This window comes from Phacochoerus africanus, chromosome 15 (assembly GCF_016906955.1).
Source record: "Phacochoerus africanus isolate WHEZ1 chromosome 15, ROS_Pafr_v1, whole genome shotgun sequence".
NCBI lineage: Eukaryota > Metazoa > Chordata > Mammalia > Artiodactyla > Suidae > Phacochoerus > Phacochoerus africanus.
Genome location: NC_062558.1, coordinates 50,646,743 through 50,667,862, shown reverse-complemented (window position 1 = coordinate 50,667,862; position 21,120 = coordinate 50,646,743). Strand labels below are relative to the sequence as shown.

The window sequence follows — 21,120 nt, the reverse complement described above, 5'->3', positions numbered from 1 at the left end:
ACCAGAGCCACAGCAAGGCAGGATCCGAGCCGCGTCTGTGACCTACACCACAGCTCACAGCAACACTGGATCCTTAACCCACTGAGCAAGGGCAGGGATCGAACCCGCAACCTCATGGTTCCTAGTTGGATTCGTTAACCACTGCACCACGACGGGAACTCCCAAGGGCATTTCTGATATCTAGGCCTAGAACTTGCGCCAGGCTTTCAGGGCCACTGACGTTTGGTTTCTGACTTGTGTTATTTGCTTGTTGTGTCGTTTTTATTGATCTTGTGATTGGCAGAGTGTTGTCAGGGAGTGATGTGTATGATTACTTGGCTTGATGAGTCTTCATCCCTCCATGCAGGTGATGCTGCTGTATATCACCTGATGTTGACACTGGCTGTGGAACGGGTGTCACACATCGCTGAGCCTACAGGAGGACTCCTGGGCTCTGGTGGTCCTCTCTCTCTCTTCTTTCCCTTTCACCTCATTAAGTCCCTGTCGTGTTGGTCCCTTTGGTCGCGCTAAGTAATTGCTAAGTTTCTGGGCATATGGGATGCAGGGGGTACAGTGAGGAGGGACTGTAGTCCTATCTGCAGTTAGCAGAAGCTAAGTGCACAAGCAACTCCAGGGTAAGGTAGGATGAAGGAATTATCTCAGGAGAAGCACAGAATGCTTGTTGGGCTCCTGAGAGGTGGAGGATCTGGAAAGACAGTGGAGCTATATCTTGGAAGGATGGTGGTGGGTGGTTTGTTGGGAGACAAGGCAGTAGAGAAATGTTGCAGATGGTGACAGCTGTGGGAAAGACTGGCAAGGGAGTTGGGCTCCGGTGTTGGGGAATTTGGGAAGGGCCTCCCTTGTTAGTCTGGGCATGTACATTGAGTGTTGGAGTCGGGAGCGGTTGAAGGTGCGCGAGTGGGAAGACCGAATATTGGAGGCATCAGGACAGAAGTCATAGTGGGTCTAGGGGGAGCCTGTCACCTAACATCGATCTTAACCCATCAGGGCCTAGTTGCTCAGCCTGTAAAACCAAATAGCACCTAATCTACCTGTAAGTGGCCATTTGGCGGCTGGGTCTGTGCCCCATCCTACCCCCATCTGTGATCCTGCCTGTAATTGGGAGCTGTTAGCAGTTGGTCCTCAGGCCCATGTCCAGGCCAGCAGCATTTCAATGTAGTTGTCCAACATAGGTGTTTGTTTTTCCTTAGAGAAATTTTAACTAGAAAAGCTCACCATCGCATTTCATTTTTCCCATGATTTTTTTGTTAATGAAGTAATTTAATTAAATGTGATTTTCATTTACAAAGAACTGTGGAATGTTTTGAAGACCATTTTGTGAGATTAAGCTTGACCTGCCCTGATCTCTTTCAGGAGGTACTGGCCTGGGTCTCTGCCTGCAAGCCTGTGGCAGGCAAGTATCGCTCTCACACTTGGGCAGTGGCATTTCCTGCTCCATTAGAGAGAAATACATTCCTATTTAGACTGAGACTCTTGGGGAGGTCATAGTTAAGTAGGAGGTCTCTTAGGGTACTAAGATGTTGGAACTAAAGTTGTGGTAGGACTGTTGTATTTAGGAAGCATTTGCTTTAGTTGACCTAGATGTATTTTTGGTTTATGTTACTTTTTTGTACTAGGATTCCATCTTCCTTCTTTTTTTTTTTTTTTTTTTTTAATCTGCACCTATGGCATGCAGAAGTTCCTGGGCCAGGGATCAAACCTGAGCCACAGCAGTGACGACATCAGATCCTTAACAGCTAGGCCATCATGGAACTCTCATAAAATTACCCAGCTCCTATCCATTGAAATGTACACTTTTCTCTTATTTTCTGAGCTCTAATGCTGTAAATATTATCGTCCTTTTAAAAATATGATTTGCATTAATGGCAAAGTTGTTTCTACTGATTTTAGAGATTTTTTCCCCCTGATTCTGTAGTTAGCAATATTCCTTATGGGAAATAAAGAAAAGAGTTAAGAGTAAAAAAGGAAATAAATAGTGCCTATAACCTGAATAACTAATTTTTATGTCTTTCTTTTTTTCTTTTCTTTTTACAGCTACACTTGTGACATATGGAAATTCCCAGACTAGGTGGACAAATTGGAGCTGTAGCTGTAGGCCTACACGACAGCCATGGCAACACAGGATTTGAACCTCATCTGGGACCTATGTCACACCTTGTGGCGGGATCCTTAACCCACTGAGAGAGGCCATCGATCAGACCCACATCCTCACGGACATTATGTCAGGTTCCTAGTGGGCCGAGCCATGATAGGAACTCCCTAATTTTTTCTTATCTTTGTTGATGTGCTGTCCGGGTTTTGATTGGTTTAATATTCTGTGATCAATTGTATTAGTTTCCTACTGCTACCGTGACAAAAAAAAGTTGTCGAAATTGGATTTATTTACATACAACAGAAAAATAAATCAGGATCCTTACCCTGCCCACAGAGGAGCCTCCAGGGATGGAGGAAAGACATGAGAGCACCAGTGTTTGGCACGTGGGAGTACTAAAGTGTCATCTTCTCTGTATAGCTCTGTCTTTTCCATACTGAGGCATGAGATTGGGCCAATTATGACGTGTTTCTAAATCTCTACTCTGTCTTCTAGCCCCTTAGGATCACTCCGGGGTCTGTGTGTGGTGCCTCTTCCTGGCAGGGCCAGGGGGAGGGCAGAGTGCTGCCTGGGGCAGGGCAGCATACAGACTCCAACAGGTCTAGGGTCAAGGCTGATTCGTGGTCAGCTTCCTGGATCTCATTGGTTCATTCTTTTTTTTTTTTTTTTTTTTTGTCTTTTTAGGGGAGCACTCGTAGCATATGGAGGTTCCTAGGCTAGGGGTTGAATCGGAGCTGTAGCCCTTGGCCTACGCCACAGCCGCAGCAACACCAGATCCGATCTGCATGTGCAACCTCTGCCACAGCTCATGGCGACACCGGATCCTTAACCCACTGAGCAAGGCCAGGGATTGAACCTTAGTCTCATGGATACTAGTCAGATTTGTTTCCACTGAGCCACGACGGGAACTCCCTCATTGGCTCATTCCGATAAAATCCTCCTGCTTGTGGATTTCTCATCTGCAGGGATGTTTCTTGAGAAACTTTGTCACAGGAGTGTACTTCGCCAGTGGAAATTACCAAAGTTTTTGGGCTGATCACTTGGTCATGCGTGGTCTGCCATCTCCTTTATCTCCTGGTGATGCGTGGTCTGCAGCTCCCTTTGTGTCATAGGCCCTGATCAGCAAGTACCTTCTCCTGGGCAAGACAACGTGGGAGAAAAGTGAGAGGTTGCACTTGGTCCCTCTCTTACCTTTTGTGTGTGCCCTTTTGCCTAAGCATTTAACCATGAAAGCATGGATTTCCGCTTCTTATTTTATATTTTTATTTTAACCTACAGGATATTTTTCCTGGTTACAGAGTAATATTTCCCCTTAGAACCTATTTTGGCAAACATAAAAAACATGAAGAAACAAAACACCTCTAGTCATCCTATCTCTCAAAACTATTAACACTTTGATACATTTTCTTCCAGGTAATTCAGGTCATTCCTTGTGGGCACTTGTAGGATGTTTAGAGCATTGTTCCATGTCCTTGCTTATTCTTAGAAAAATGGTATTTTTAATGTCTGTGATATTAAGTTAAACTTGATGAAAGCATTGTTTTTGTAGGTCAAAGTGGTTGACTATCAGTAATTTCATAGGGTCCAATCTAATATTTGATTAAGTGGTTGAATCATGATTGTTCTCTTAATGTTAAATGTTTAGATCATTTCAGATCTTCAGGTAAACGTACAAACCCTGGGATGAAAGTATTTTATGTGATCTTTGTCAGTTTTGATTTGTCCTCTTGTAATTGCCCTTTTAAAATCTAAGGGAACAACAGCAAATTGCTTTCTTTTTTTTTTATTAGAAAATGAATTTACTAAATATAAGGCCAGAGGTTGAAGCCACTGATAGAGAAATATGCAGCATCAGTGTGGTGAAAGGGACTTCTTTAGGGAAAAGGCTTCTGCCACCACTGCCACTCAGAGCAGGATTCGAGAAGTGACATTGCGTTCACCTCCAAGGAGCTTAGTGATGGTGGGTGGGAGGTGAGGGTGAGGATGCAGTGAGGAAAGAGGCAGGGTTCTATTGAGGGTAGGTTTGAGAAGGGGGCAGAGGAGGAGCCTCAACCCTTTCCAAAGGCAGCCACAGCCCAGCCCTGTGTGGGGCCTCCTAGGAGGCCTTCAGCATCTCGGGAAGCACAGTTGCCCCGATCTCCCTGGGCCCTGTCACAGCCACCTGCCGTAAGTAAAGGTCTTGCAGAGCCCGGAGCTGGCGTTGTAGAAGTACCTGATGAACAGGGCCCTGCAGGGACCCATGTAGGGAGGCAAGTGGCATGGCTTGGACCAGACTCCTCTCTCCACCCTGCTGGGTGCTGGCCACAGGGTGCCCAGGAGGAGGAGAAGTGCTGCAGAGAGGCAGAGCTGGCTCATCTTCAGGGCCTTGCCCGAGAGCTGCTTACTTTCTTTTTTTTTTGTTTTTCTGCCTTTTACAGCCGCACCTTTGGCCTATGGAAGTTCCCAGGCTAGGGTTTGAATTGGAGCTGCAGCTGCTGGCCTACACCACAGCTCTTGGCAATGCTGCTTCCTTAACCTACTGAACAAGGCCAGGGATCGAACCCGCATCCTCATGGATGCTGGTTGGGTTTGTTACTGTTGCACCACACAGGAACTCTGCACATTGCTTTCTTTTAAAAATTGCAGTGGTGGCATTCCCGTCATGGCACGTCGGAAACAAATCCAACTAGGCACCATGAGGTTGCAGGTTCGATCCCTGGCCTTGCTCAGTGGACTGAGGATCTGGTGTTGCCGTGAACTGTGGCGTAGGTCGCAGACGCGGCTCGGATCCTGTGTTGCTGTGGCTGTGGTATAGGCCAGCAGCTGTAGCTCCGATTGGACCCCTAGCCTGGGAACCTCCATATGTCGCAGGTGCGGTCCTAACAAGCCAAAAAAAAAAAAAAAATTACAGTGGTGATTTAACTGATACATTTCAGAGCAAATACCAAGCACTGCATTCGATTTCCTTTGCCATTAAAACATCCCATCAAACCACGTGAATGTCAGTAAGTGACTTCTCTTTGTGTCTTTGGGACAGCAAGTTAGGGCCTCCTTGGAGTTCCGTTGTGGCGCAATAGAAATGAATCCGACTAGGAACCATGAGGTTGAGGGTTCGATCCCTGGCCTTGCTCAGTGGGTTAAGGATCCAGTGTTGCTGTGAGCTATGGTATAGGTCACAGACGTGGCTTGGATCTGGCATTGCTGTGACTGCGGTGTAGGCCGGCAGCGGCAGCTCTGATTAGACCCCTAGCCTGAAAACTTCCATATGCTGTGGGTGTGGCCCTGAAAAAGGACAAAAGACCAAAAAAAAAAAAAAAAAGTCAGGGCCTCCTGGTGTGTCTGATGCTCTGTTCTGAGCTTCCTCTGTTAGGGATGTTTAAGATTGGCATCACCTGTTTGCCTTTTCATAATAAATTCCAATTGTTAGTTCCTTTATGACATTTACTGTTGGTTTGTTCTGATGATAACCCTAGTATTTCCATATACTCAGTAAATTGCTGACTTAACTGCCTGCCCGCTTGCTCTCTGCTAGCCTAGTGCTAAGGCATGTCCAGTAACAATAGGTATTGTTTCCTGAGCATATACTCTGTGACCCGAAGTCCTGAGTGGTTTACACAGATGTTTAAAGATCCCTAAGAGGAGGCCTTATGCAGGAGGTAGGTTTGCATAACCTCCTCATGGACACCCCTGGGAAGTGGGGGACCCCAGGCTGTCCTGACACAGAAGGGCAGACGTGAGCCATGGTGCTTTATTGCCTCTCTCTGTGAACACAGAGTTTCTGCTCTCGGCCCAGGTTCTTCAGCAGCACGTAGACCACAGTCTCAGAGGTTGGAGATGTCCTTTGCATAATCTGGTTGGGGAAAATGACTTATTGGCTGTGTAGACTTGCTAGGCTTTTAAAAATGTTTATGTATTTTTAATCTTTAGTTTTGGTTTTTGTTTTGTTTGGTCTTGTTTTTCAGGTCCAAAAGCTGCTTTGCATGTGCCCTGTAGATTTCCACGGGATCTTCCAGTTAGATGAAAGACGGAGAGATGCAGTGATTGCCTTGGGCATCTTTCTCATTGAATCTGATCTACAGGTGAGACTTGCCTACATTAGAGTTTCTTCAGTTCAGGATAGTGGGTGATAGAATGTAAGCTTACACCTGCTTTATTTACTTGCAGCAGTGCTGGAGGAGTGCTTACACATGCACCTAGTGAGCACATTTGTGGTGGGTGAATCGGGTGGGAATGCACCTCCTACTGACACCCCCCAGGAAAGTGTGCTTTTTGGACTGTGTGAATATATTGTGTTTCTATTTTATTTATTTGGGCTGTACCTGAGGCATATGGAAGTTCCCAGGCTAGGGGTCAAATCAGAGCTGTAGCTGCCAGCCTACACCACAACCATAGCCACAGCTAGAGCCACAGCCACACGGGATCTGAGCCACATCTGAGATCTACACCACAGCTTATGGCGACACCAGATCCCCAACCCACTGAGAGAGGCCATGGATCGAACCCACATCCTAATGGATACTAGTCAGATTTGTTCCTGCTGTGCCACAGTGAGAACTCCCAATGCCAGATCCTTAACCCACTGATCAAGGCAAAGGATTAAACCTGTATCGTCATGGATACTAGTCAGGTTCATTACCGTTGGGCCACAGCAGGAACTCTTTTTTTTTTTTTTTTTTTGTCAATTTAGGGCTGCACTCGCACCATATGGAGGTTCCCAGGCTAGGGATCGCATCAGAGCTGCAGCTGCTGTCCTACAGCAGAGCCACAGCAACACAGGATCCAAGCTGTGTCTGCAACCTACACCACAGCTCACGGCAACGCCATATCCTTAACCCACTGAGCAAGGCCAGGGATCAAACCTGAATCCTCATGATGCTAGTCAGGTTTGATAACCGCTGAGCCATGACAGGAACTCCCCTCCATTTTTTATTTAAATTTTTTTTTTAGCTATATCTGCAGCACGTGGAAATTCCTGGGCCAGGGATTGAATCTGAGCCACGCCTGCAACCTATGCCGCAGCTGCAGCAACACTGGATCCTTAACCCCACCCCCACCCCTGCGCACTGGACTGGAGATTCAACCTACAGCAACCCGAGCCACTACAGTTGGATTCTTAACCCCCTGCAGCACAGCTGGAACTCCCTATTGTATTACTTTTTGAAAGTTTGGTTTTGTTTTCACCGGAAAGTTAGTTGCAGTGCTTCGTGAAGTACTCATGTGCCCTCCAGGGTAGGTGTGATTTCTACCCTCAGGTAAGATGCTCTTTAGACTCAGAGAGACCATTTCTTCTCCTTCCAAAAGGGCAGTATTCTTTGAGATAATCGTGATAATGCTATCTTTTTCAAAACTATGGTAGATAATAAGTTTTACATGGCAACGTAAGGTTTTTTAAAAACCAGTGTTGTCACTTTAACAAAAAATGGCTGTTTTTTAGTATTTATCAAAGCTAATTGAAGCAAATGGTCAGTCACTAGATACAGAATCTTTTTTTATTTATTTTTATTATTACTGAAAGTCATTTGTTTTTAAATTTCAAGTTTAGGAGTTTCTGGTGGACTAGTAGTTAAGGACTCAGAGTTGTCATTGCTGTGGCTTGGGTTTGATTCCTGGCTCAGGAACTTCCACATGCTGTGGGTGTGGCCAAGAAAAAAAATTACAATTTAATCATTCTATGTTTAAAAAAAAGATATTTTAATTTTTATTTATCTAAGAAAGCTTGCATGTCCTAGAAAATTTTCTTCTATAGGAATATTTTTGACGGTATTTATACATTTTTTAAAATACGCATTATAATTTTAGAGCAATATTTAATTTAATTTATTTTATTTTATTTTTGCTTTTTAGGGCTGCACCTGAGGCATATGGAAGTTCCTAGGCTAGGGGTTGAATTGGATCTTTAGCCGCCAGCCTAAACCACAACCACAGCTATGAAGAATCTGAGCTGTGTCTGTGACTTACACTGCAGCCTATGGCAACACCAGATCCTTAACTCACTGAGCGACGCCAGGGAACCTGAGCGAACCCGAGTCCTCACGGATACCAGTAGGGTTCATTACCACTGAGCCACAATGGGAACTCCCTTTTAGACTTTTTAGATGGCAAGGAAGTTGAGTATGAGTTGTTTTTGATGTAATTTGAGTCCCGGGTGAGGATGGCAGGGTGGCAGTGGCTGTCTTGTGCACTTCACAGCCTACCTGTGCTTCTGGGGGCCTGAGGGGCTCACGGAGGGGGGGGGGCCCTGAGTGCCGCCAGCCCCCAAGCCCAGGGGCCAGCTCTCTTGTACCCCTGGAGTGTGTGTTCCTTTCCTCCATCTGGGGAGGGTTCTGGCTCTGGTCTCTTTTGTATCCAGTCAACGGGCTATCCTGGCAGCAGCTGTGGCCAGAGTAGCTGAGGCGGTTTACTTGCTACATGCATTGGTCACACTGCAGTGGGGTGTGTGGGGAGCCCCTGGGCTGTTCCTTTTACAGGACCTTGCAGTGCAGGCCGTTTGGGGTTTTGTGTGTCTTAGTGCACCAGTTTCCTGGGCAGTTGTTGTAGAGGGAAAATGGTTTTGTTTTCACTAAAGAAATTTCTCTCTTTATTTTGGTTACTTCTGTGGCATTAAAAACTGTCTGAGGAATTCCCTTTGGCAACAGAGGGTTAAGAATCTGGCATTGTCAGTACTGTGGCTCAGGTTGCTGCTGTGGTGCAGGCTCAATCCCTGGCCTGGGAACTTTCTGCATGCTGCCTGTGTGGCCAAAACAAACAAAAACAAACCGAACCTAGTGTCTTAATACAGTGTGTTTTTTTTTTTTTTTTCCGGCGGGGGGAGGTTTTTTGTTTATGAATCTGCAATTTAGACAGAGCTCAGAAGTGTCCAACACCTGGTCCATCTGCCGTCATCTGGGGGTTCTGGGTTCCAAGAGCAAGAGTCTGGAGAAAGAGCCGGTGGAAGCTGCAGTGCTGTCTCCTGCCTAGCCTGGGAAGCCAGCTCGCTTAGTCCACCTTCCATGTACAGTTGCCCAGCAGGTTCAGTGGAGGGGGTGGAGGGTGGGTCCAGGACACTCAGCAGATACCAAATCTGAGGATGCCAGGTCTTTGGTATAAATTGGTGTGGGACTGTCAGCTCTTTGTGTCTTTCGATGTGGAGCCCTTGGATGCATAGGAGTGACACTCTGCTCACAGCACATCACTGAGGCAGCCCAGTCTCTGGGGGACAGGAATTTGACCACCTTTCAGTGATAGGAGGGTCGTGGAATTTGTAACCATGTTTTCAAAACCACAGGTTTCCCAGCATTTTGGACCATTAGATAGTGCCACCTTCTTTGGAGTGCACTTATGCTAAGCTCTTTATTATTTTTATTTTTGGGGCTCTATCTGTGACATTTGGAAGTTCCCAGGCTAGGGGTCAAATCAGAGCTGTGTCTGCGATCTACACCACAGCTCACAGCAGCACAGGATCCTTAACCCACTGAGCAAGGCCAGGGATCGAACCTGCATCCTCACGGAACCTATATTGATTCTTAACCTGCTGAGCCACAATGGGAACTCCAGAGAGCACGCATCCTGACTTTCACGGGGGCAGCTATATAAGCCAGTGGGGGGTAGTTATGGGTCATATGCTGACTGGCTAGGTGGGAACTAGATGGAAGTAGTTTTTCCATTGCTAAGCATGGCTGTGAAGTCTGATACTCCATCTGAGGGGAGCAGAAGGAAATACGAAGTGAAAAGTTTTTCAGGAGGAAAGAACACAAAGGCCATGAGCAGCAGAAGCATCACCAGGTTGGAAGCCCATGGCTGTGAGCTTCTCTCCAATCCAGAGGCTCTGGTCCCAAGGCCCAGGTTTGGGTTTGGGGACCTTGCACACCTCTCAAGGTGCAGCTTTGAGTGTGCACATACATGCCTTCTTCCGGAGGCCAGCGCCAGACTGGACACTGAGCAGCAAAAGGGCTGGTGTCAGACTTCCTGTCAGACAGCTTCCAGACTAGCCCACTTTTCTGAGATGATTAGACTACGGGTGTGCTTTGCTTTGGGCTCAGTCTATACTAAAAAGCTACCAGTTGTGTCTTTAATTAAATATAATCTTGTCTTTTTTTAGCACAAAGATTCGGTGGTTCCTTACCTTCTTCGACTTCTTAAAGGTCTTCCGAAAGTGTACTGGGTGGAAGAAAGCACAGCTCGGAAAGGCAGAGGTAATTTTGCTTAATGTTTTTGCTGGAATGCCGGGAAGCATGGCTGTTTACTGTCTGTGAAGGATCAAGTGTTTCACTGCATTGATGCAGCAGTTAGGAAGCTTCTAGCTGGTTCTGCTCCCAGCTGTGGGATAGCTGCGTGCCTGCAGCAGCATGGGCAGTGCTTCTTCGCTATAGACCAGAGCCCAGGGTGGGGTGGACACGGCTAAGCAGGAACACTAGGACTCCCAGGAGGCTTGGCTCACGTTTGTCTGGCCAGAATTAGGTCTGCTGCTGTCGCTGAACTGGCCTATTCCCCTGGGTAGATGGGCTCAGACCTCAGTGAGGGCACTTTTCCATCTCAACAAGGAAGGGTGGTGAGATGGGTATTCAGGTCTCAACCACGAGTTCACCGTACATAGGTGTACCCCTTCCTTGATATTGCTGGGTTTCAGTTGAATTCTGCATCTTTAGAAATGGAGTAAATTAAGGTGTATTTCTTTTTAACTTGTATTTGATGTTGATCTCTCTAGAAGATCAAAGAGAAAGTTAGATAATCTTTTTCTCTCTGCTCCTCCACCATCCTTCCCCCCTCCCTCCTTGCCTTCTTCCTCCTTTCCCTTCCAAAATATTTACATAAGTCCACTATATGCCAGGCATTGTGCTAGATGCTCAGAATGCTCATGACTTCCCAAAGCCCCCAAATCAGCTTGGAAATCTCTAACATTTCAGAGTTCATGACCCATGGGACTGAAGTTTCCTTGTAATCTCTCTCTCTCTGAGGCCTGAGCCACCCCCACTTGGATCTAGCAGAGGGTTAGTGCCTGCAAAGAAGGCCCTTGTCCTTTTTGTTGGTGGCCTGGCTTTGTTAGGTGGGATCAGTCTGCTGGGGATTTTGCTGTTCTCGTGAATATCTTGGTTATGCCTGGCGGTGTTGCTCTTGACCTTTGGTTTTTCATTATTTCTGGTGTCTTAACTGTGCCTAAAACTGACAGACCCCCAAATCATGAATGTATCCTGGAATGTGAAGGACTACAAATTAAATAGAGCATTGCTGAGAAGTCAGACACCTATGTTCACCACTGTTCTCTGCTTTGGAAGAAGTAGCACACTGGAAGATGTTGATTGCTTTATTTCAGAACAAATATCACTTCTATAGACATAGACTTACTAGAAAGAAAGTTTAATGTTATTCAGACATTGTTAGAGATGTATACATTTCCCATTGTGAGGTGATATTTCACTCTACTATGGCAGCATCACTTCCGCTTTCATGCTTCAGAGCAGTAGTGCTTTATTTATTTAGTCTTTTTTGCCTTTTCTTGAGCCGCTCATTCGGCATATGGAGGTTCCCAGGCTAGGGGTCTAATCGGAGCTGTAGCCACTGGCCTACGCCAGAGCCACAGCAATGCAGAATCTGAGCCGCATCTGCAACCTACACCACAGCTCACGACAACGCCAGATCCTTAACCCACTGAGCAAGACCAGGGATCAAACCCACAACCTCATGGTTCCTAGTCGGATTCATTAACCTCTGTGCCATGACGGGAACTCCAGAGCAGTAGTGCTTTAAAGGGCTGTCCCTGGACCTACAGCTTCGGCGTCCCCTGGGAGCCCGTTGGAAGACAGGTCACAGCCCACACTGGAACTACCAAGTTAGCAGTTCTGGGGCGGGAAGCAGGCAGACTGCTGTCCAACTTACCTTCCTGGAGGTTCTGGCCACACTGCAGTTTGAGGAGGACCCAGAGCTGCCTCTGAGAGTCACAGGTGTGGAAGTGGGCCTCCCTGGTCACCTGCCACGTGCTGTGTCCTGGTGTCAGTGTTCAGGCTCCAGACTGATTAAGTAGTTAGTAGTGAAGGCCCCACAGCAGCAGTTCTCAGGTCCTGGAGGCACATGGGGCACAAGCAGGCACACAGGGGCACATGGGTACAGTTGCTGCTTTGCTCTTGGTCTGCTGAGTGCCGTGCTCCCTTTCTGACCTCAAGGCCCTGCTCCTGGGAACCTCCCTCCCAGGAGGGTCAGTCAGAAAGGGGCTCAAAAATCTACAAGGAACATAGCACATCTCTGGAAGCTCTTCTTAGGATTTTCTCCATTTATCTAAGAAAATACAAACTTTACTTCAATTTAAAGTGGTAGTAATTGGAGTTCCCGTCGTGACTCAGTGGTTAACGAACCCAATTGGCAACCGTGGGGACATGGGTGCGATCCCTGGTCTCGATCAGTGGGTTAAGGATCCAGTGTTGTGGTGAGCTGTGGTGTAGGTCGAAGATGCAGCTTGGATCCCTCGTTGCTGTGGCTGTGGTGTAGGCCAGCGGCTGCAGCTCCTATTCAACCCCTATCCTGGGAACCTCCATATGCTGTGGGTACGGCCCTAAAAAGACAAAAACAATAAAATAAAATAAAAATAAAGTGGTAGTAGTTGGTATTGACATTTTGCCTCCGTGAAACATCTCCCATCCTCTCATCAAGAACCTGAGCCATGGAGTTCCCATCATGGCTCTGTGGAAACAAATCTGACTAGTATCCATGAGGAAGCAGGTTCGATCCCTCGCCTTGCTCAGTGGGTTAAGGATCTGGTGTTGCTGTAAGCTGTGGTGTAGGTCGCAGGCACAGCTTGGATCTAGCATGGCTGTGGCTGGGGCATAGGCCAATGGCTACAGTTCTGTTTTAACCCCTAGACTGGGAACCTCCGTATGCCCAGGGTGTGGCCCTGAAAAGACAAAATAAAAAAAAGAACCTGAGCCACAGCAGTGACAACGCCAGATTCTTAACCCACTCTGACACCAGGAAACTCCAACATCGGGTTCATGATTCAGTGACACTCCACCTATGCTTAAAAAAAAAATACATTGTAGGAGTTCCCATTGTGGCTCAGCAGTAACAAACCTGACTAGTATCCATGAGGACGTGGGTTCAATTTCCGGCCTCACTCAATGGGTTAACTATCCAGCATTGTCATGAGTTGTGGTGTAGGTTGCAGACATGGCTCAGATCCCACGTTGCTGTGGCTATGGTGTAGGCCAGTGGCTACAGTTCCGATTTGACCCCTAGCCTAGAACTTCCATATGTCATGGGTGCAACTCTAAAAAGCCCCCCCCCCAAAAAATATATATATGTATGTATATATAAAAGACTGACTTCTGGTTTTTTTTTTTTTTTCCTGCTGTACAGCATGGGGATCAAGTTATTCTTACCTGTATGCATTTTTCCCCTACCCTTTGTTCTGTTGCAATATGAGTATCTAGACATAGTTCTCAATGCTACTCAGCAGGATCTCCTTGTAAATCTATTCTAAGTTGTATCTGATAACCCCAAGCTCCCGATCCCTCCCACTCCCTCCCTCTCCTGTCGGGCAGCCACAAGTCTATTCTCCAAGTCCATGATTTTCTTTTCTGTGGAGATGTTCATTTGTGCTGGATATTAGATTCCAGTTATAAGTGATATCATATGGTATTTGTCTTTGTCTTTCTGACTCATTTCACAAGTGCTGGAGGGGAGTCTCTAGTTCCATCCACGTTGCTGCAAATGGCATTATGTCATTCTTTTTTATGGCTGAGTAGTATTCCATTGTGTATATACACCACATCTTCCTAATCCAATCCTCTGTCGATGGGCATTTGGGTTTGTTTCCATGTCCTGGCTATTGTAAATAGTGCTGCAATGAACATGTGGGTGCATGTGTCTCTTTTAAGTAGAGTTTTGTCTGGATATATGCCCAAGAGTGGGATTGTGGGGCCGTATGGAAGTTCTATGTATTGATTTCTAAGGTATCTCCAAACTGTTCTCCATAGTGGCTGTACCAGTTTACATTCCCACCAACAGTGCAGGAGGGTTCCCTTTTCTCCACAGCCCCTCCAGCACTTGTTATTTGTGGACTTATTAATGATGGCCATTCTGACTGGTGTGAGATGGTATCTCATGGTAGTTTTGACTTGCATTTCCCTTATAACCAGCGATGTTGAGCATTTTTTCATGTGTTTGCTGGCCATCTATATATCATCTTTGGAGAAATGTCTATTCAGGTCTTTTGCCCATTTTTCCATTGGGTGATTGGCTTTTTTGCTGTTGAGTTGTATAAGTTGCTTGTATATTCTAGAGATTAAGCCCTTGTTAGTTGCATCATTTGAAACTATTTTCTCCCATTCTGTAAGTTGTCTTTTTGTTTTTGACTTCTCTCTTTTATTTAGATCAGGAATAGAACATGGAATCTGTCAGACTGAGAGGCTCTATAATCTCAGACTACATGGTAGCTCAGGAAACATTTAAAGTTTACTGAACCAAAGATTTTATTAAAAGAAAGGTAAGGGTGTTTCTCAGCTAGCACATCAGGCCCATATCAGTTCTTTTGCAGCTCATCCTGATGAGGGCCGCCTCCATTCTAAGCTGGTCCTTGGCTGGCCGTGTAGAGGGAACAGCTGGGCTGGGTATTCAGTTGGTGTGGCCCACATCTCACAGTGATGATCTGAGTCCTGTCTTTCTGCTTCCAGGCTCCCTCCCAGTTGCTGAGAGCTTCAGCTTCTGCCTGGTGACTTTGCTGTCTGACGTGGCTTATAGGGACCCTTCCCTTAGGGATGAGGTAAGTGTGTGGTGAATCAATCAATGTGCATTTCTGTAAGACCTGAGAATGCCAAAATGATACAGGACTTAAAAAAGAAAGAAGTGGTTGTTTACGTTGATGAATTTCATCCTTTTTTTTTTTCCTTCTTTTTGTTGGGCGCCCCTCAGCATATGGAGTTCCCAGGCCCCAGGGATCAGATCCGAGCCATGGTCACAGCCTAAGCTGCAGCTGTGGCAACTCCAGATCCTTAACCCACTGTGCCAGGCTGGGGATTGAACCTGTGTCCCAGCGCTCCCAAGACCCCACTGATCCTGTTGCACCACAGCAGGAACTCCTGTATTTCCTAATACTCTTAATAACACACCCAAGAAATATTCCTGCTCACAGCACTTAGTCACCCACTGCCCTCTGGATCTTAGTCAGCTTTCCCAGTGGCTCTGCATGGATGCGGCTCATCTGCCTTGATGTTGGGGATTGAAGTTGTTCAGAGAAGAGAATTTTCTAGAAAGCTGGAGCTATTCCTCTAAGTGCTACAGTTTTTTTTTTAGTTTTAGTTAATATGTTGGAAATGCTACTTAAATGTATTTCATACTTCTTTCTTTTTCTTCATCTTTTTAGGGCCACACCCACAGCATATGGAGGTTCCTAGGCTAGGGGTCTAATTGGAGCTATAGCTGCCAGCCTACACCACAGCCACATCAATGCCAGATCTGAGCCGAATCTGCGACCTACACCACAGCTCATGACAACGCCGGATCCTTAACCCAGTGATCGAGGCCAGGGATTGAACCTGCAACCTCATGGTTCCTAGTCGGATTCATTTCCATTGCACCATTACGGGATCTTCTTTTAAACAAGGAATACAATCATAACGTAAACTTTTTCTTAACCAGATATCTTGTTTTGAGAATCAGTTTTCATATGCTGCTAACCTCTGATCCTGCTGAGGAATGGCTGGATGCTTGCCTACATTCTAAATGTTCCAGCTGCCTATGTTCTTTGAGCTCCTGAATCTGTTTTTTAATTTTAAAAATCTTTCCTTAATATTGAACTGTATATTCTGTTGTCACTATTTCTGCCATTACATTAGTTTCCACCCTCCTTTTTAGTATTGGTTCTTTTTTTTTTTTAAGGGCCACATCAAAGGCATGTGGAAGTTCCCAGGCTAGGGGTTGAATTGGAGCTGTAGCTGCCAGTCTACGCCGAAGCCACAGCAACGCAGGATCTGATCTGTCTCTGTGACCTCCACCACAGCTCATGGCAGCGCTAGATCCTTAACCCATTGATTGAGGCAAGGAATCAAACCCGAATCCTCATGGATACTATACCACTGAGCCACAATGGGAACTCCTACTGTAGGTTCTTTATTTTGTTGTAGGTTGGCTAAGGATCACTAGATACTCTAGAATCACATATAATTATTATTTAAAAAGCTAATGGGCTTTTCTATCAATAATGCTTGCCAAAATAGAGAGGTCATCACAGAAGGTGGTGGCATGACTTTAATAAATGGCGAGTACCACTTCTCAAGCTTTTACTTACTCAGCATCATTTAGCAGTAGCAAAACATGAGACAGTTGGCTTGATGATGAACAGGTCATCTCAGACCAACTTTGTTTTTCTGCCTGGATTCCCGAAGACTGGTAACGAGGGAAACAAGATGGGTTTTGTCTGGCCGATCTTCGTCAGAGCCCTGGACAGACAGCTCTCCTGACATCCTGGGTCTGTGCTGTGGGCCAAAGGCCAAAACAGTGGAAAGGTTTACAGAGCCACCTGAAGGACCACCCCAAGGGCACTTCGCAGGTCCTCCGGTCGCCGCCCACTGCAGTAGACTGGGAACTGCCAGGACCAGCCAAGATCAGGAGCGAAGATCTGGAAAGCCAGTTAACCTTGTCTGCTGATAGTGCCAAGCTGAGAATTGAGGACCCACAGGATAAACTAAAGCCAAGGCTGGGAGCTTGTGTAGGGCTCAGTGACAGGCAAAAGCCCAACCCCACAGGTAGAGGGGTTACAGCTTAGGGCAGCGTGTGTGAGTATTTTCTTTACCTGTGAGTTCATCCAGCCACATGAAGGGCTGGTGGAAAGCTCAGGTCATGTCTGACAATGTCATGGACGTCTGGAGTATGTGAGTTTGGTGGCCATTCGGGGTGACTCCCAGCATCCCTGGGTCAGTGGTGTGAACAGCCACAGAGGGTTTCTGACTGGACCACAGTGAGATCAGAGGCCATTGGCAAGGACTTGAATCATAAGGGACTGATGGAAGGAACCAGGATGAGCCATGAAAAGGGGTTGGGGGCCTCTCTCCTGTTTCCAGAGATGGAGGAAGGAATGGCCCAGGTCAGAGGACCCTAGACCAGCCAGAGGGGTTGATGCTTTCCCTGGGAGGGCCACTGCCCAGCACCTCGGTCGAGCGTCCACATCGAGCGTCCAGCTGTGTGTCAGATGAAGCTGGACAAGAGTATCTAAGGCTCCTACTAGTTCTGAATTAACTCTCTGGTGTTTATCTGATTTTGTGTTTAAGTTTGTGTGTTCTCTTTCTTCTGTTTACAGATTTTAGAGGCACTTTTGCAGGTTTTGCATGTCCTTTTGGGAATGTGCCAGGCCTTGGAGATTCAAGAAAAAGGTATAATTTTTTTTTTTTTTTTAATGGTCTCCTTTCCTTGGCTTTTCTGTTCTTTGCGACCTGTGTAGCTGGTGGATTGAAGCCTTGGTTTCCTCTTGGCTGAGAGGCCACACGAGGTCATAGGCATAGCTTTGCTCCCTGAATGCTGGGCCACTTTATCCTTCCAGGCTCAGTTTCACTACGTGGAACATATCTGCAGGTCATTTTTCCTGTGCTGCAAGCCTGCCAGCATGCTCCCAGAAGGAATAAGTGCACAAGTGCACTGTCAAGGAGCCTGTTTAGGTGACTTAGTGATCAATTTTGGACGTGCCAGGAGCGGTTGCCACACCGAGCAGCCCTGTGGGACGGACAATGTCCACAGCTGTTGTTGAGTACAGCTTGGAAATACAGGCAGGTAGCACTTGAAGCTGGCCTGTTGTGTGGCATATTGGGGTCCTTAGATTTGTTGGTGGGGGCATGAAACGTGAGGTCCCCCTTTGTCTTACAGAATACCTGTGCAAGTACGCAATCCCATGCCTGATAGGAATCTCGAGGGCCTTCGGGCGGTACAGCAACACAGAAGAGTCTCTCCTCTCCAAGCTCTTTCCGAAAGTCCCTCCTCACTCCCTCCGAGTCCCCGAGGAGCTGGAAGGTTTGAGGAGACGGTCCTTCAACGACTTCCGCTCCATCCTCCCCAGCAACTTGCTGACAGTGTGCCAGGAGGGCACCCTCAAGAGGAAGACCAGCAGCGTGTCCAGCATCTCACAGGTGGGCAGAGCAGTGCTGGTAGCCCCAGGGAACTCAGGGAGCAAGAGGTGCTCCTTCTAGTTCTCTTTAATCCCGAGGTTTCCCTGGGCATGAAGTGGTATCTCCTCACTGTCGGGTGCTAGCCCTCTTTGGAGTTGGAGACAGCCTTGGTGCCCATAGGAACTGTATAATTGACTCCTGGAGCAAGCTGGAGCCAGCAAACACAGAATACGTTGTTCAGTGATCCACTATATACTATATGGCTAGACACTGGATTTTTTTTTTTTTTTTGGCCACACCTATGGCATGTCGAAGTACCTGGACCAGGGGTCAGACCCGTGCCACTGCAGTGATCCAAGCTGCTGCAGTGACAACACGGATCGTTAACCCACTCTGCTACCAGGGAACTCCTGCCTGGCCTTTCTGATCTGTGATGTGGTTGTGTTTCCAGGTCAGCCCTGAACGTGGAATGCCCCCTCCCAGCTCCCCTGGAGGATCTGCTTTTCACTATGAAGGTGGGCTTCATCTTTCTGCAGAAAGTGTGGACCTTGCGGCTGCTGGCAGGTTCCCAGGGACTCTTGTGGTGAGGGGGCTCAGACTGCTCTCATGCCTCTCGGGTTTGAGGCTTCTCGAAGCCACTTATTTCCTATTTTCCATTAAACTTCTTAAAACTTAATTTAAAAATATTTCAAATAGAAAAGTGGAGAAAATAACATGTAGGCCCCAGGTGCCTGCCATCAGAACTTTAGTACAATAACCTGTGAAAGCACTGGTTCTCAGAGGAAATACTAGTGGTAGGTCCTTCTCTTGTTTCTTTTTTTTAAGGTTGTTAAGTCCATAGATAATATTAAAGAAAGTAATGATAACGATGAGTAATAGTTTTTGTGTTTAGGGTGCTATTTCTGTTCTGTAAAAAACTTCGTGTCCTACTTTAGATTCCATATATAAGTGATATCTTACCTATTTGTCTTTCTCTGTCTGACTTATTTCACTTAGTATGATAATCTGTAGATGGAGTTCCATTTGTGGCGCAGCAAAAATGAATCTGACTAGGATCCATGAGGATTCGGGTTCAATTCCTGCCCTCGATCAGTGGGATGGGGATCCGGCATTGCTGTGAGCTGTGGTATAGGTTGCAGATGCAGCTCGGATCCCATGTTGCTGTGGCTGTGGTGTAGGCCAGCAGCTATAGCTTTGATTTGACCCCTACCTGGGAACATCTATGTGCTGCAGGCGCAGCCCTTAAAAAAAAAAAAAAAAAAGGAAAGAAAAAGAAAAGATAATCTTAGGTCCAGGTCCATCCATGTAACTGTAAATGGCATTATTTCATTCTTTTTTAATGGCTGAGTAGTATTCCATTATATACGTGTACCACATCTTCTTTATGCACTCCTCTGTCAGTGGATACTTAGGCTGTTTACATGTCTTGGCTGTTGTAAATAATGAGGCAGTAAATATTGGGTTGCATGTATCTTTTTGAATTAGAGTTTTGTCTGGATAGATGCCCAGAAGTGGGATTGCTAGATCATATTAGCCTTTACTTCCAAGTTTAAAAATATCATTGGAGCATAAGCAAAAGCAAAGTTGATGCTTCCATTGGTTCTGACTTTCTGGTTCCCCCGGCAGCCTCCTACTTGCCTGATGGGAGTGCCCCTGAGCCCGATTATTACTTTTCCACTGTCAGTTCCAGCTTCTCCATTTCTCCGCTGTTCAATGGCACCACCTGCAGAGAGTTCAGTATTCCCCTGGAAATGCTCCGAGAACTCTTGAACTTGGTAAGTAGGGCGTTGAGAGACAAAGAGACCATCTGTGTATCAGCTGCTAAAATTGCTGGTGCTGTCAGCCTGTGATTTTTCAAAGGACAACTAGGAATCTTTCAGTCTTTCACAGCACAGCAGAAGAGTTAGTTTTCAGATTAAAGAAGGAAGGAGTTGACATCCATGAAGTCACCATGTGGGGACCCCCAGCCTTGGTGTGGTAGGAGGGGCTGGGGTGAATTCCTCTGAAACTCCCCCAGCGTACATCACCATCGTGTCCCAGCAGAAAGGTGGCTGTACCTTCTTAGCCAGCCTGTTTAGTATCAAGTCAGAAATTCCAATTGAAGACGAGATGTTTTGAGTCCTTTAGGGGAATTTTTTTTCCAGTGTATTTTAAGTTTCCAAGGTAAGGTTCTCTTCTAAGTTGTTTTTAATTTCTTCTCCTGGCTTGCTGTTTGCCCTTGTCTATCATTTTGATCATAACCTTCCTAAAGTACTGCCATGGGGGCAGTTTTATCAGGTGGTTCTGCAGTGGAGAAAACAGGTCACTCCTGTGCTGAGTCTGGTCCAGAGAACTGGTGGGAGTCGTTGCTTCTGTGGGAACTTTAAAGTGCACTGCAGTTTGCATTCCTTGCAGCTTTGGAAGAGCCAGCTCACCAGCCGGGGAGGAGGGAGGTTTCTGGTGGTACCCAAGGATGGGCTGTGAAGGCATCTGCCCTGCCCAGAGGGGCTTGGGTAAAAAGTTGGTCTGTCTGGAGTCTGAATGCTTTCACCTCCTGGAAGTGGAAATCCTCGTATCCCCAGATTTGAGGGAGTTGGTCACTTTTCTTTGTTGATTTCACTGCCATCTAGGGTCAGAAAAGGTGATCTAGGTGATGGCAGAACTAAGGACACTGTGTTGGAGCCACAGAGCTCCAGCACTGCATGTGTTGGTCTGGCATTTCCCTCTCATCCCTATGAGGGTGTCCGTGGTTTTACTGTCAGTGCAGTTCACTCTTGAGCAGGAAGAACTGTGTTACCATCTCTCCCTGGCTTACGGGGGCTCACGAGCTCCCATTTCCCTCGCAGGTGAAAAAAATTGTTGAGGAGCCTGTCCTTAAATCCTTGGATGCAGTTGTTGCCAGCGTCATGGAGGTATGTCCCCCTCAGGGCTGTGAGGAGGGGTCCCCCGTGCGCCCTCTGCGAGCGTCCTCAGTCCCAAAGGGCAGTGCCCAGCCTCCTCGGGCTCACTCTG

General features: G+C 46.7%; 1 protein-coding gene across 3 annotated transcripts in view; it reads left to right on the top strand.

Moving 5' to 3' along the window:
- Nucleotides 1-21,120, top strand: part of PI4KA (phosphatidylinositol 4-kinase alpha) — a 100,124-nt gene that overhangs the window by 19,188 nt on the left and 59,816 nt on the right. For 2 of the 3 annotated variants that reach the window (XM_047762136.1, XM_047762137.1), the window contains exons 2-9: nt 6,034-6,150; nt 10,149-10,242; nt 14,710-14,798; nt 17,331-17,403; nt 17,891-18,150; nt 18,581-18,644; nt 19,756-19,904; nt 20,955-21,020. In XM_047762136.1, the coding sequence (XP_047618092.1) occupies nt 6,034-6,150; nt 10,149-10,242; nt 14,710-14,798; nt 17,331-17,403; nt 17,891-18,150; nt 18,581-18,644; nt 19,756-19,904; nt 20,955-21,020 (912 nt within the window). Of the gene's footprint in view, nt 1-6,033; nt 6,151-10,148; nt 10,243-14,709; nt 14,799-17,330; nt 17,404-17,890; nt 18,151-18,580; nt 18,645-19,755; nt 19,905-20,954; nt 21,021-21,120 lie in introns of those variants that run through there. The other variant, XM_047762138.1, reaches the window with a different exon arrangement.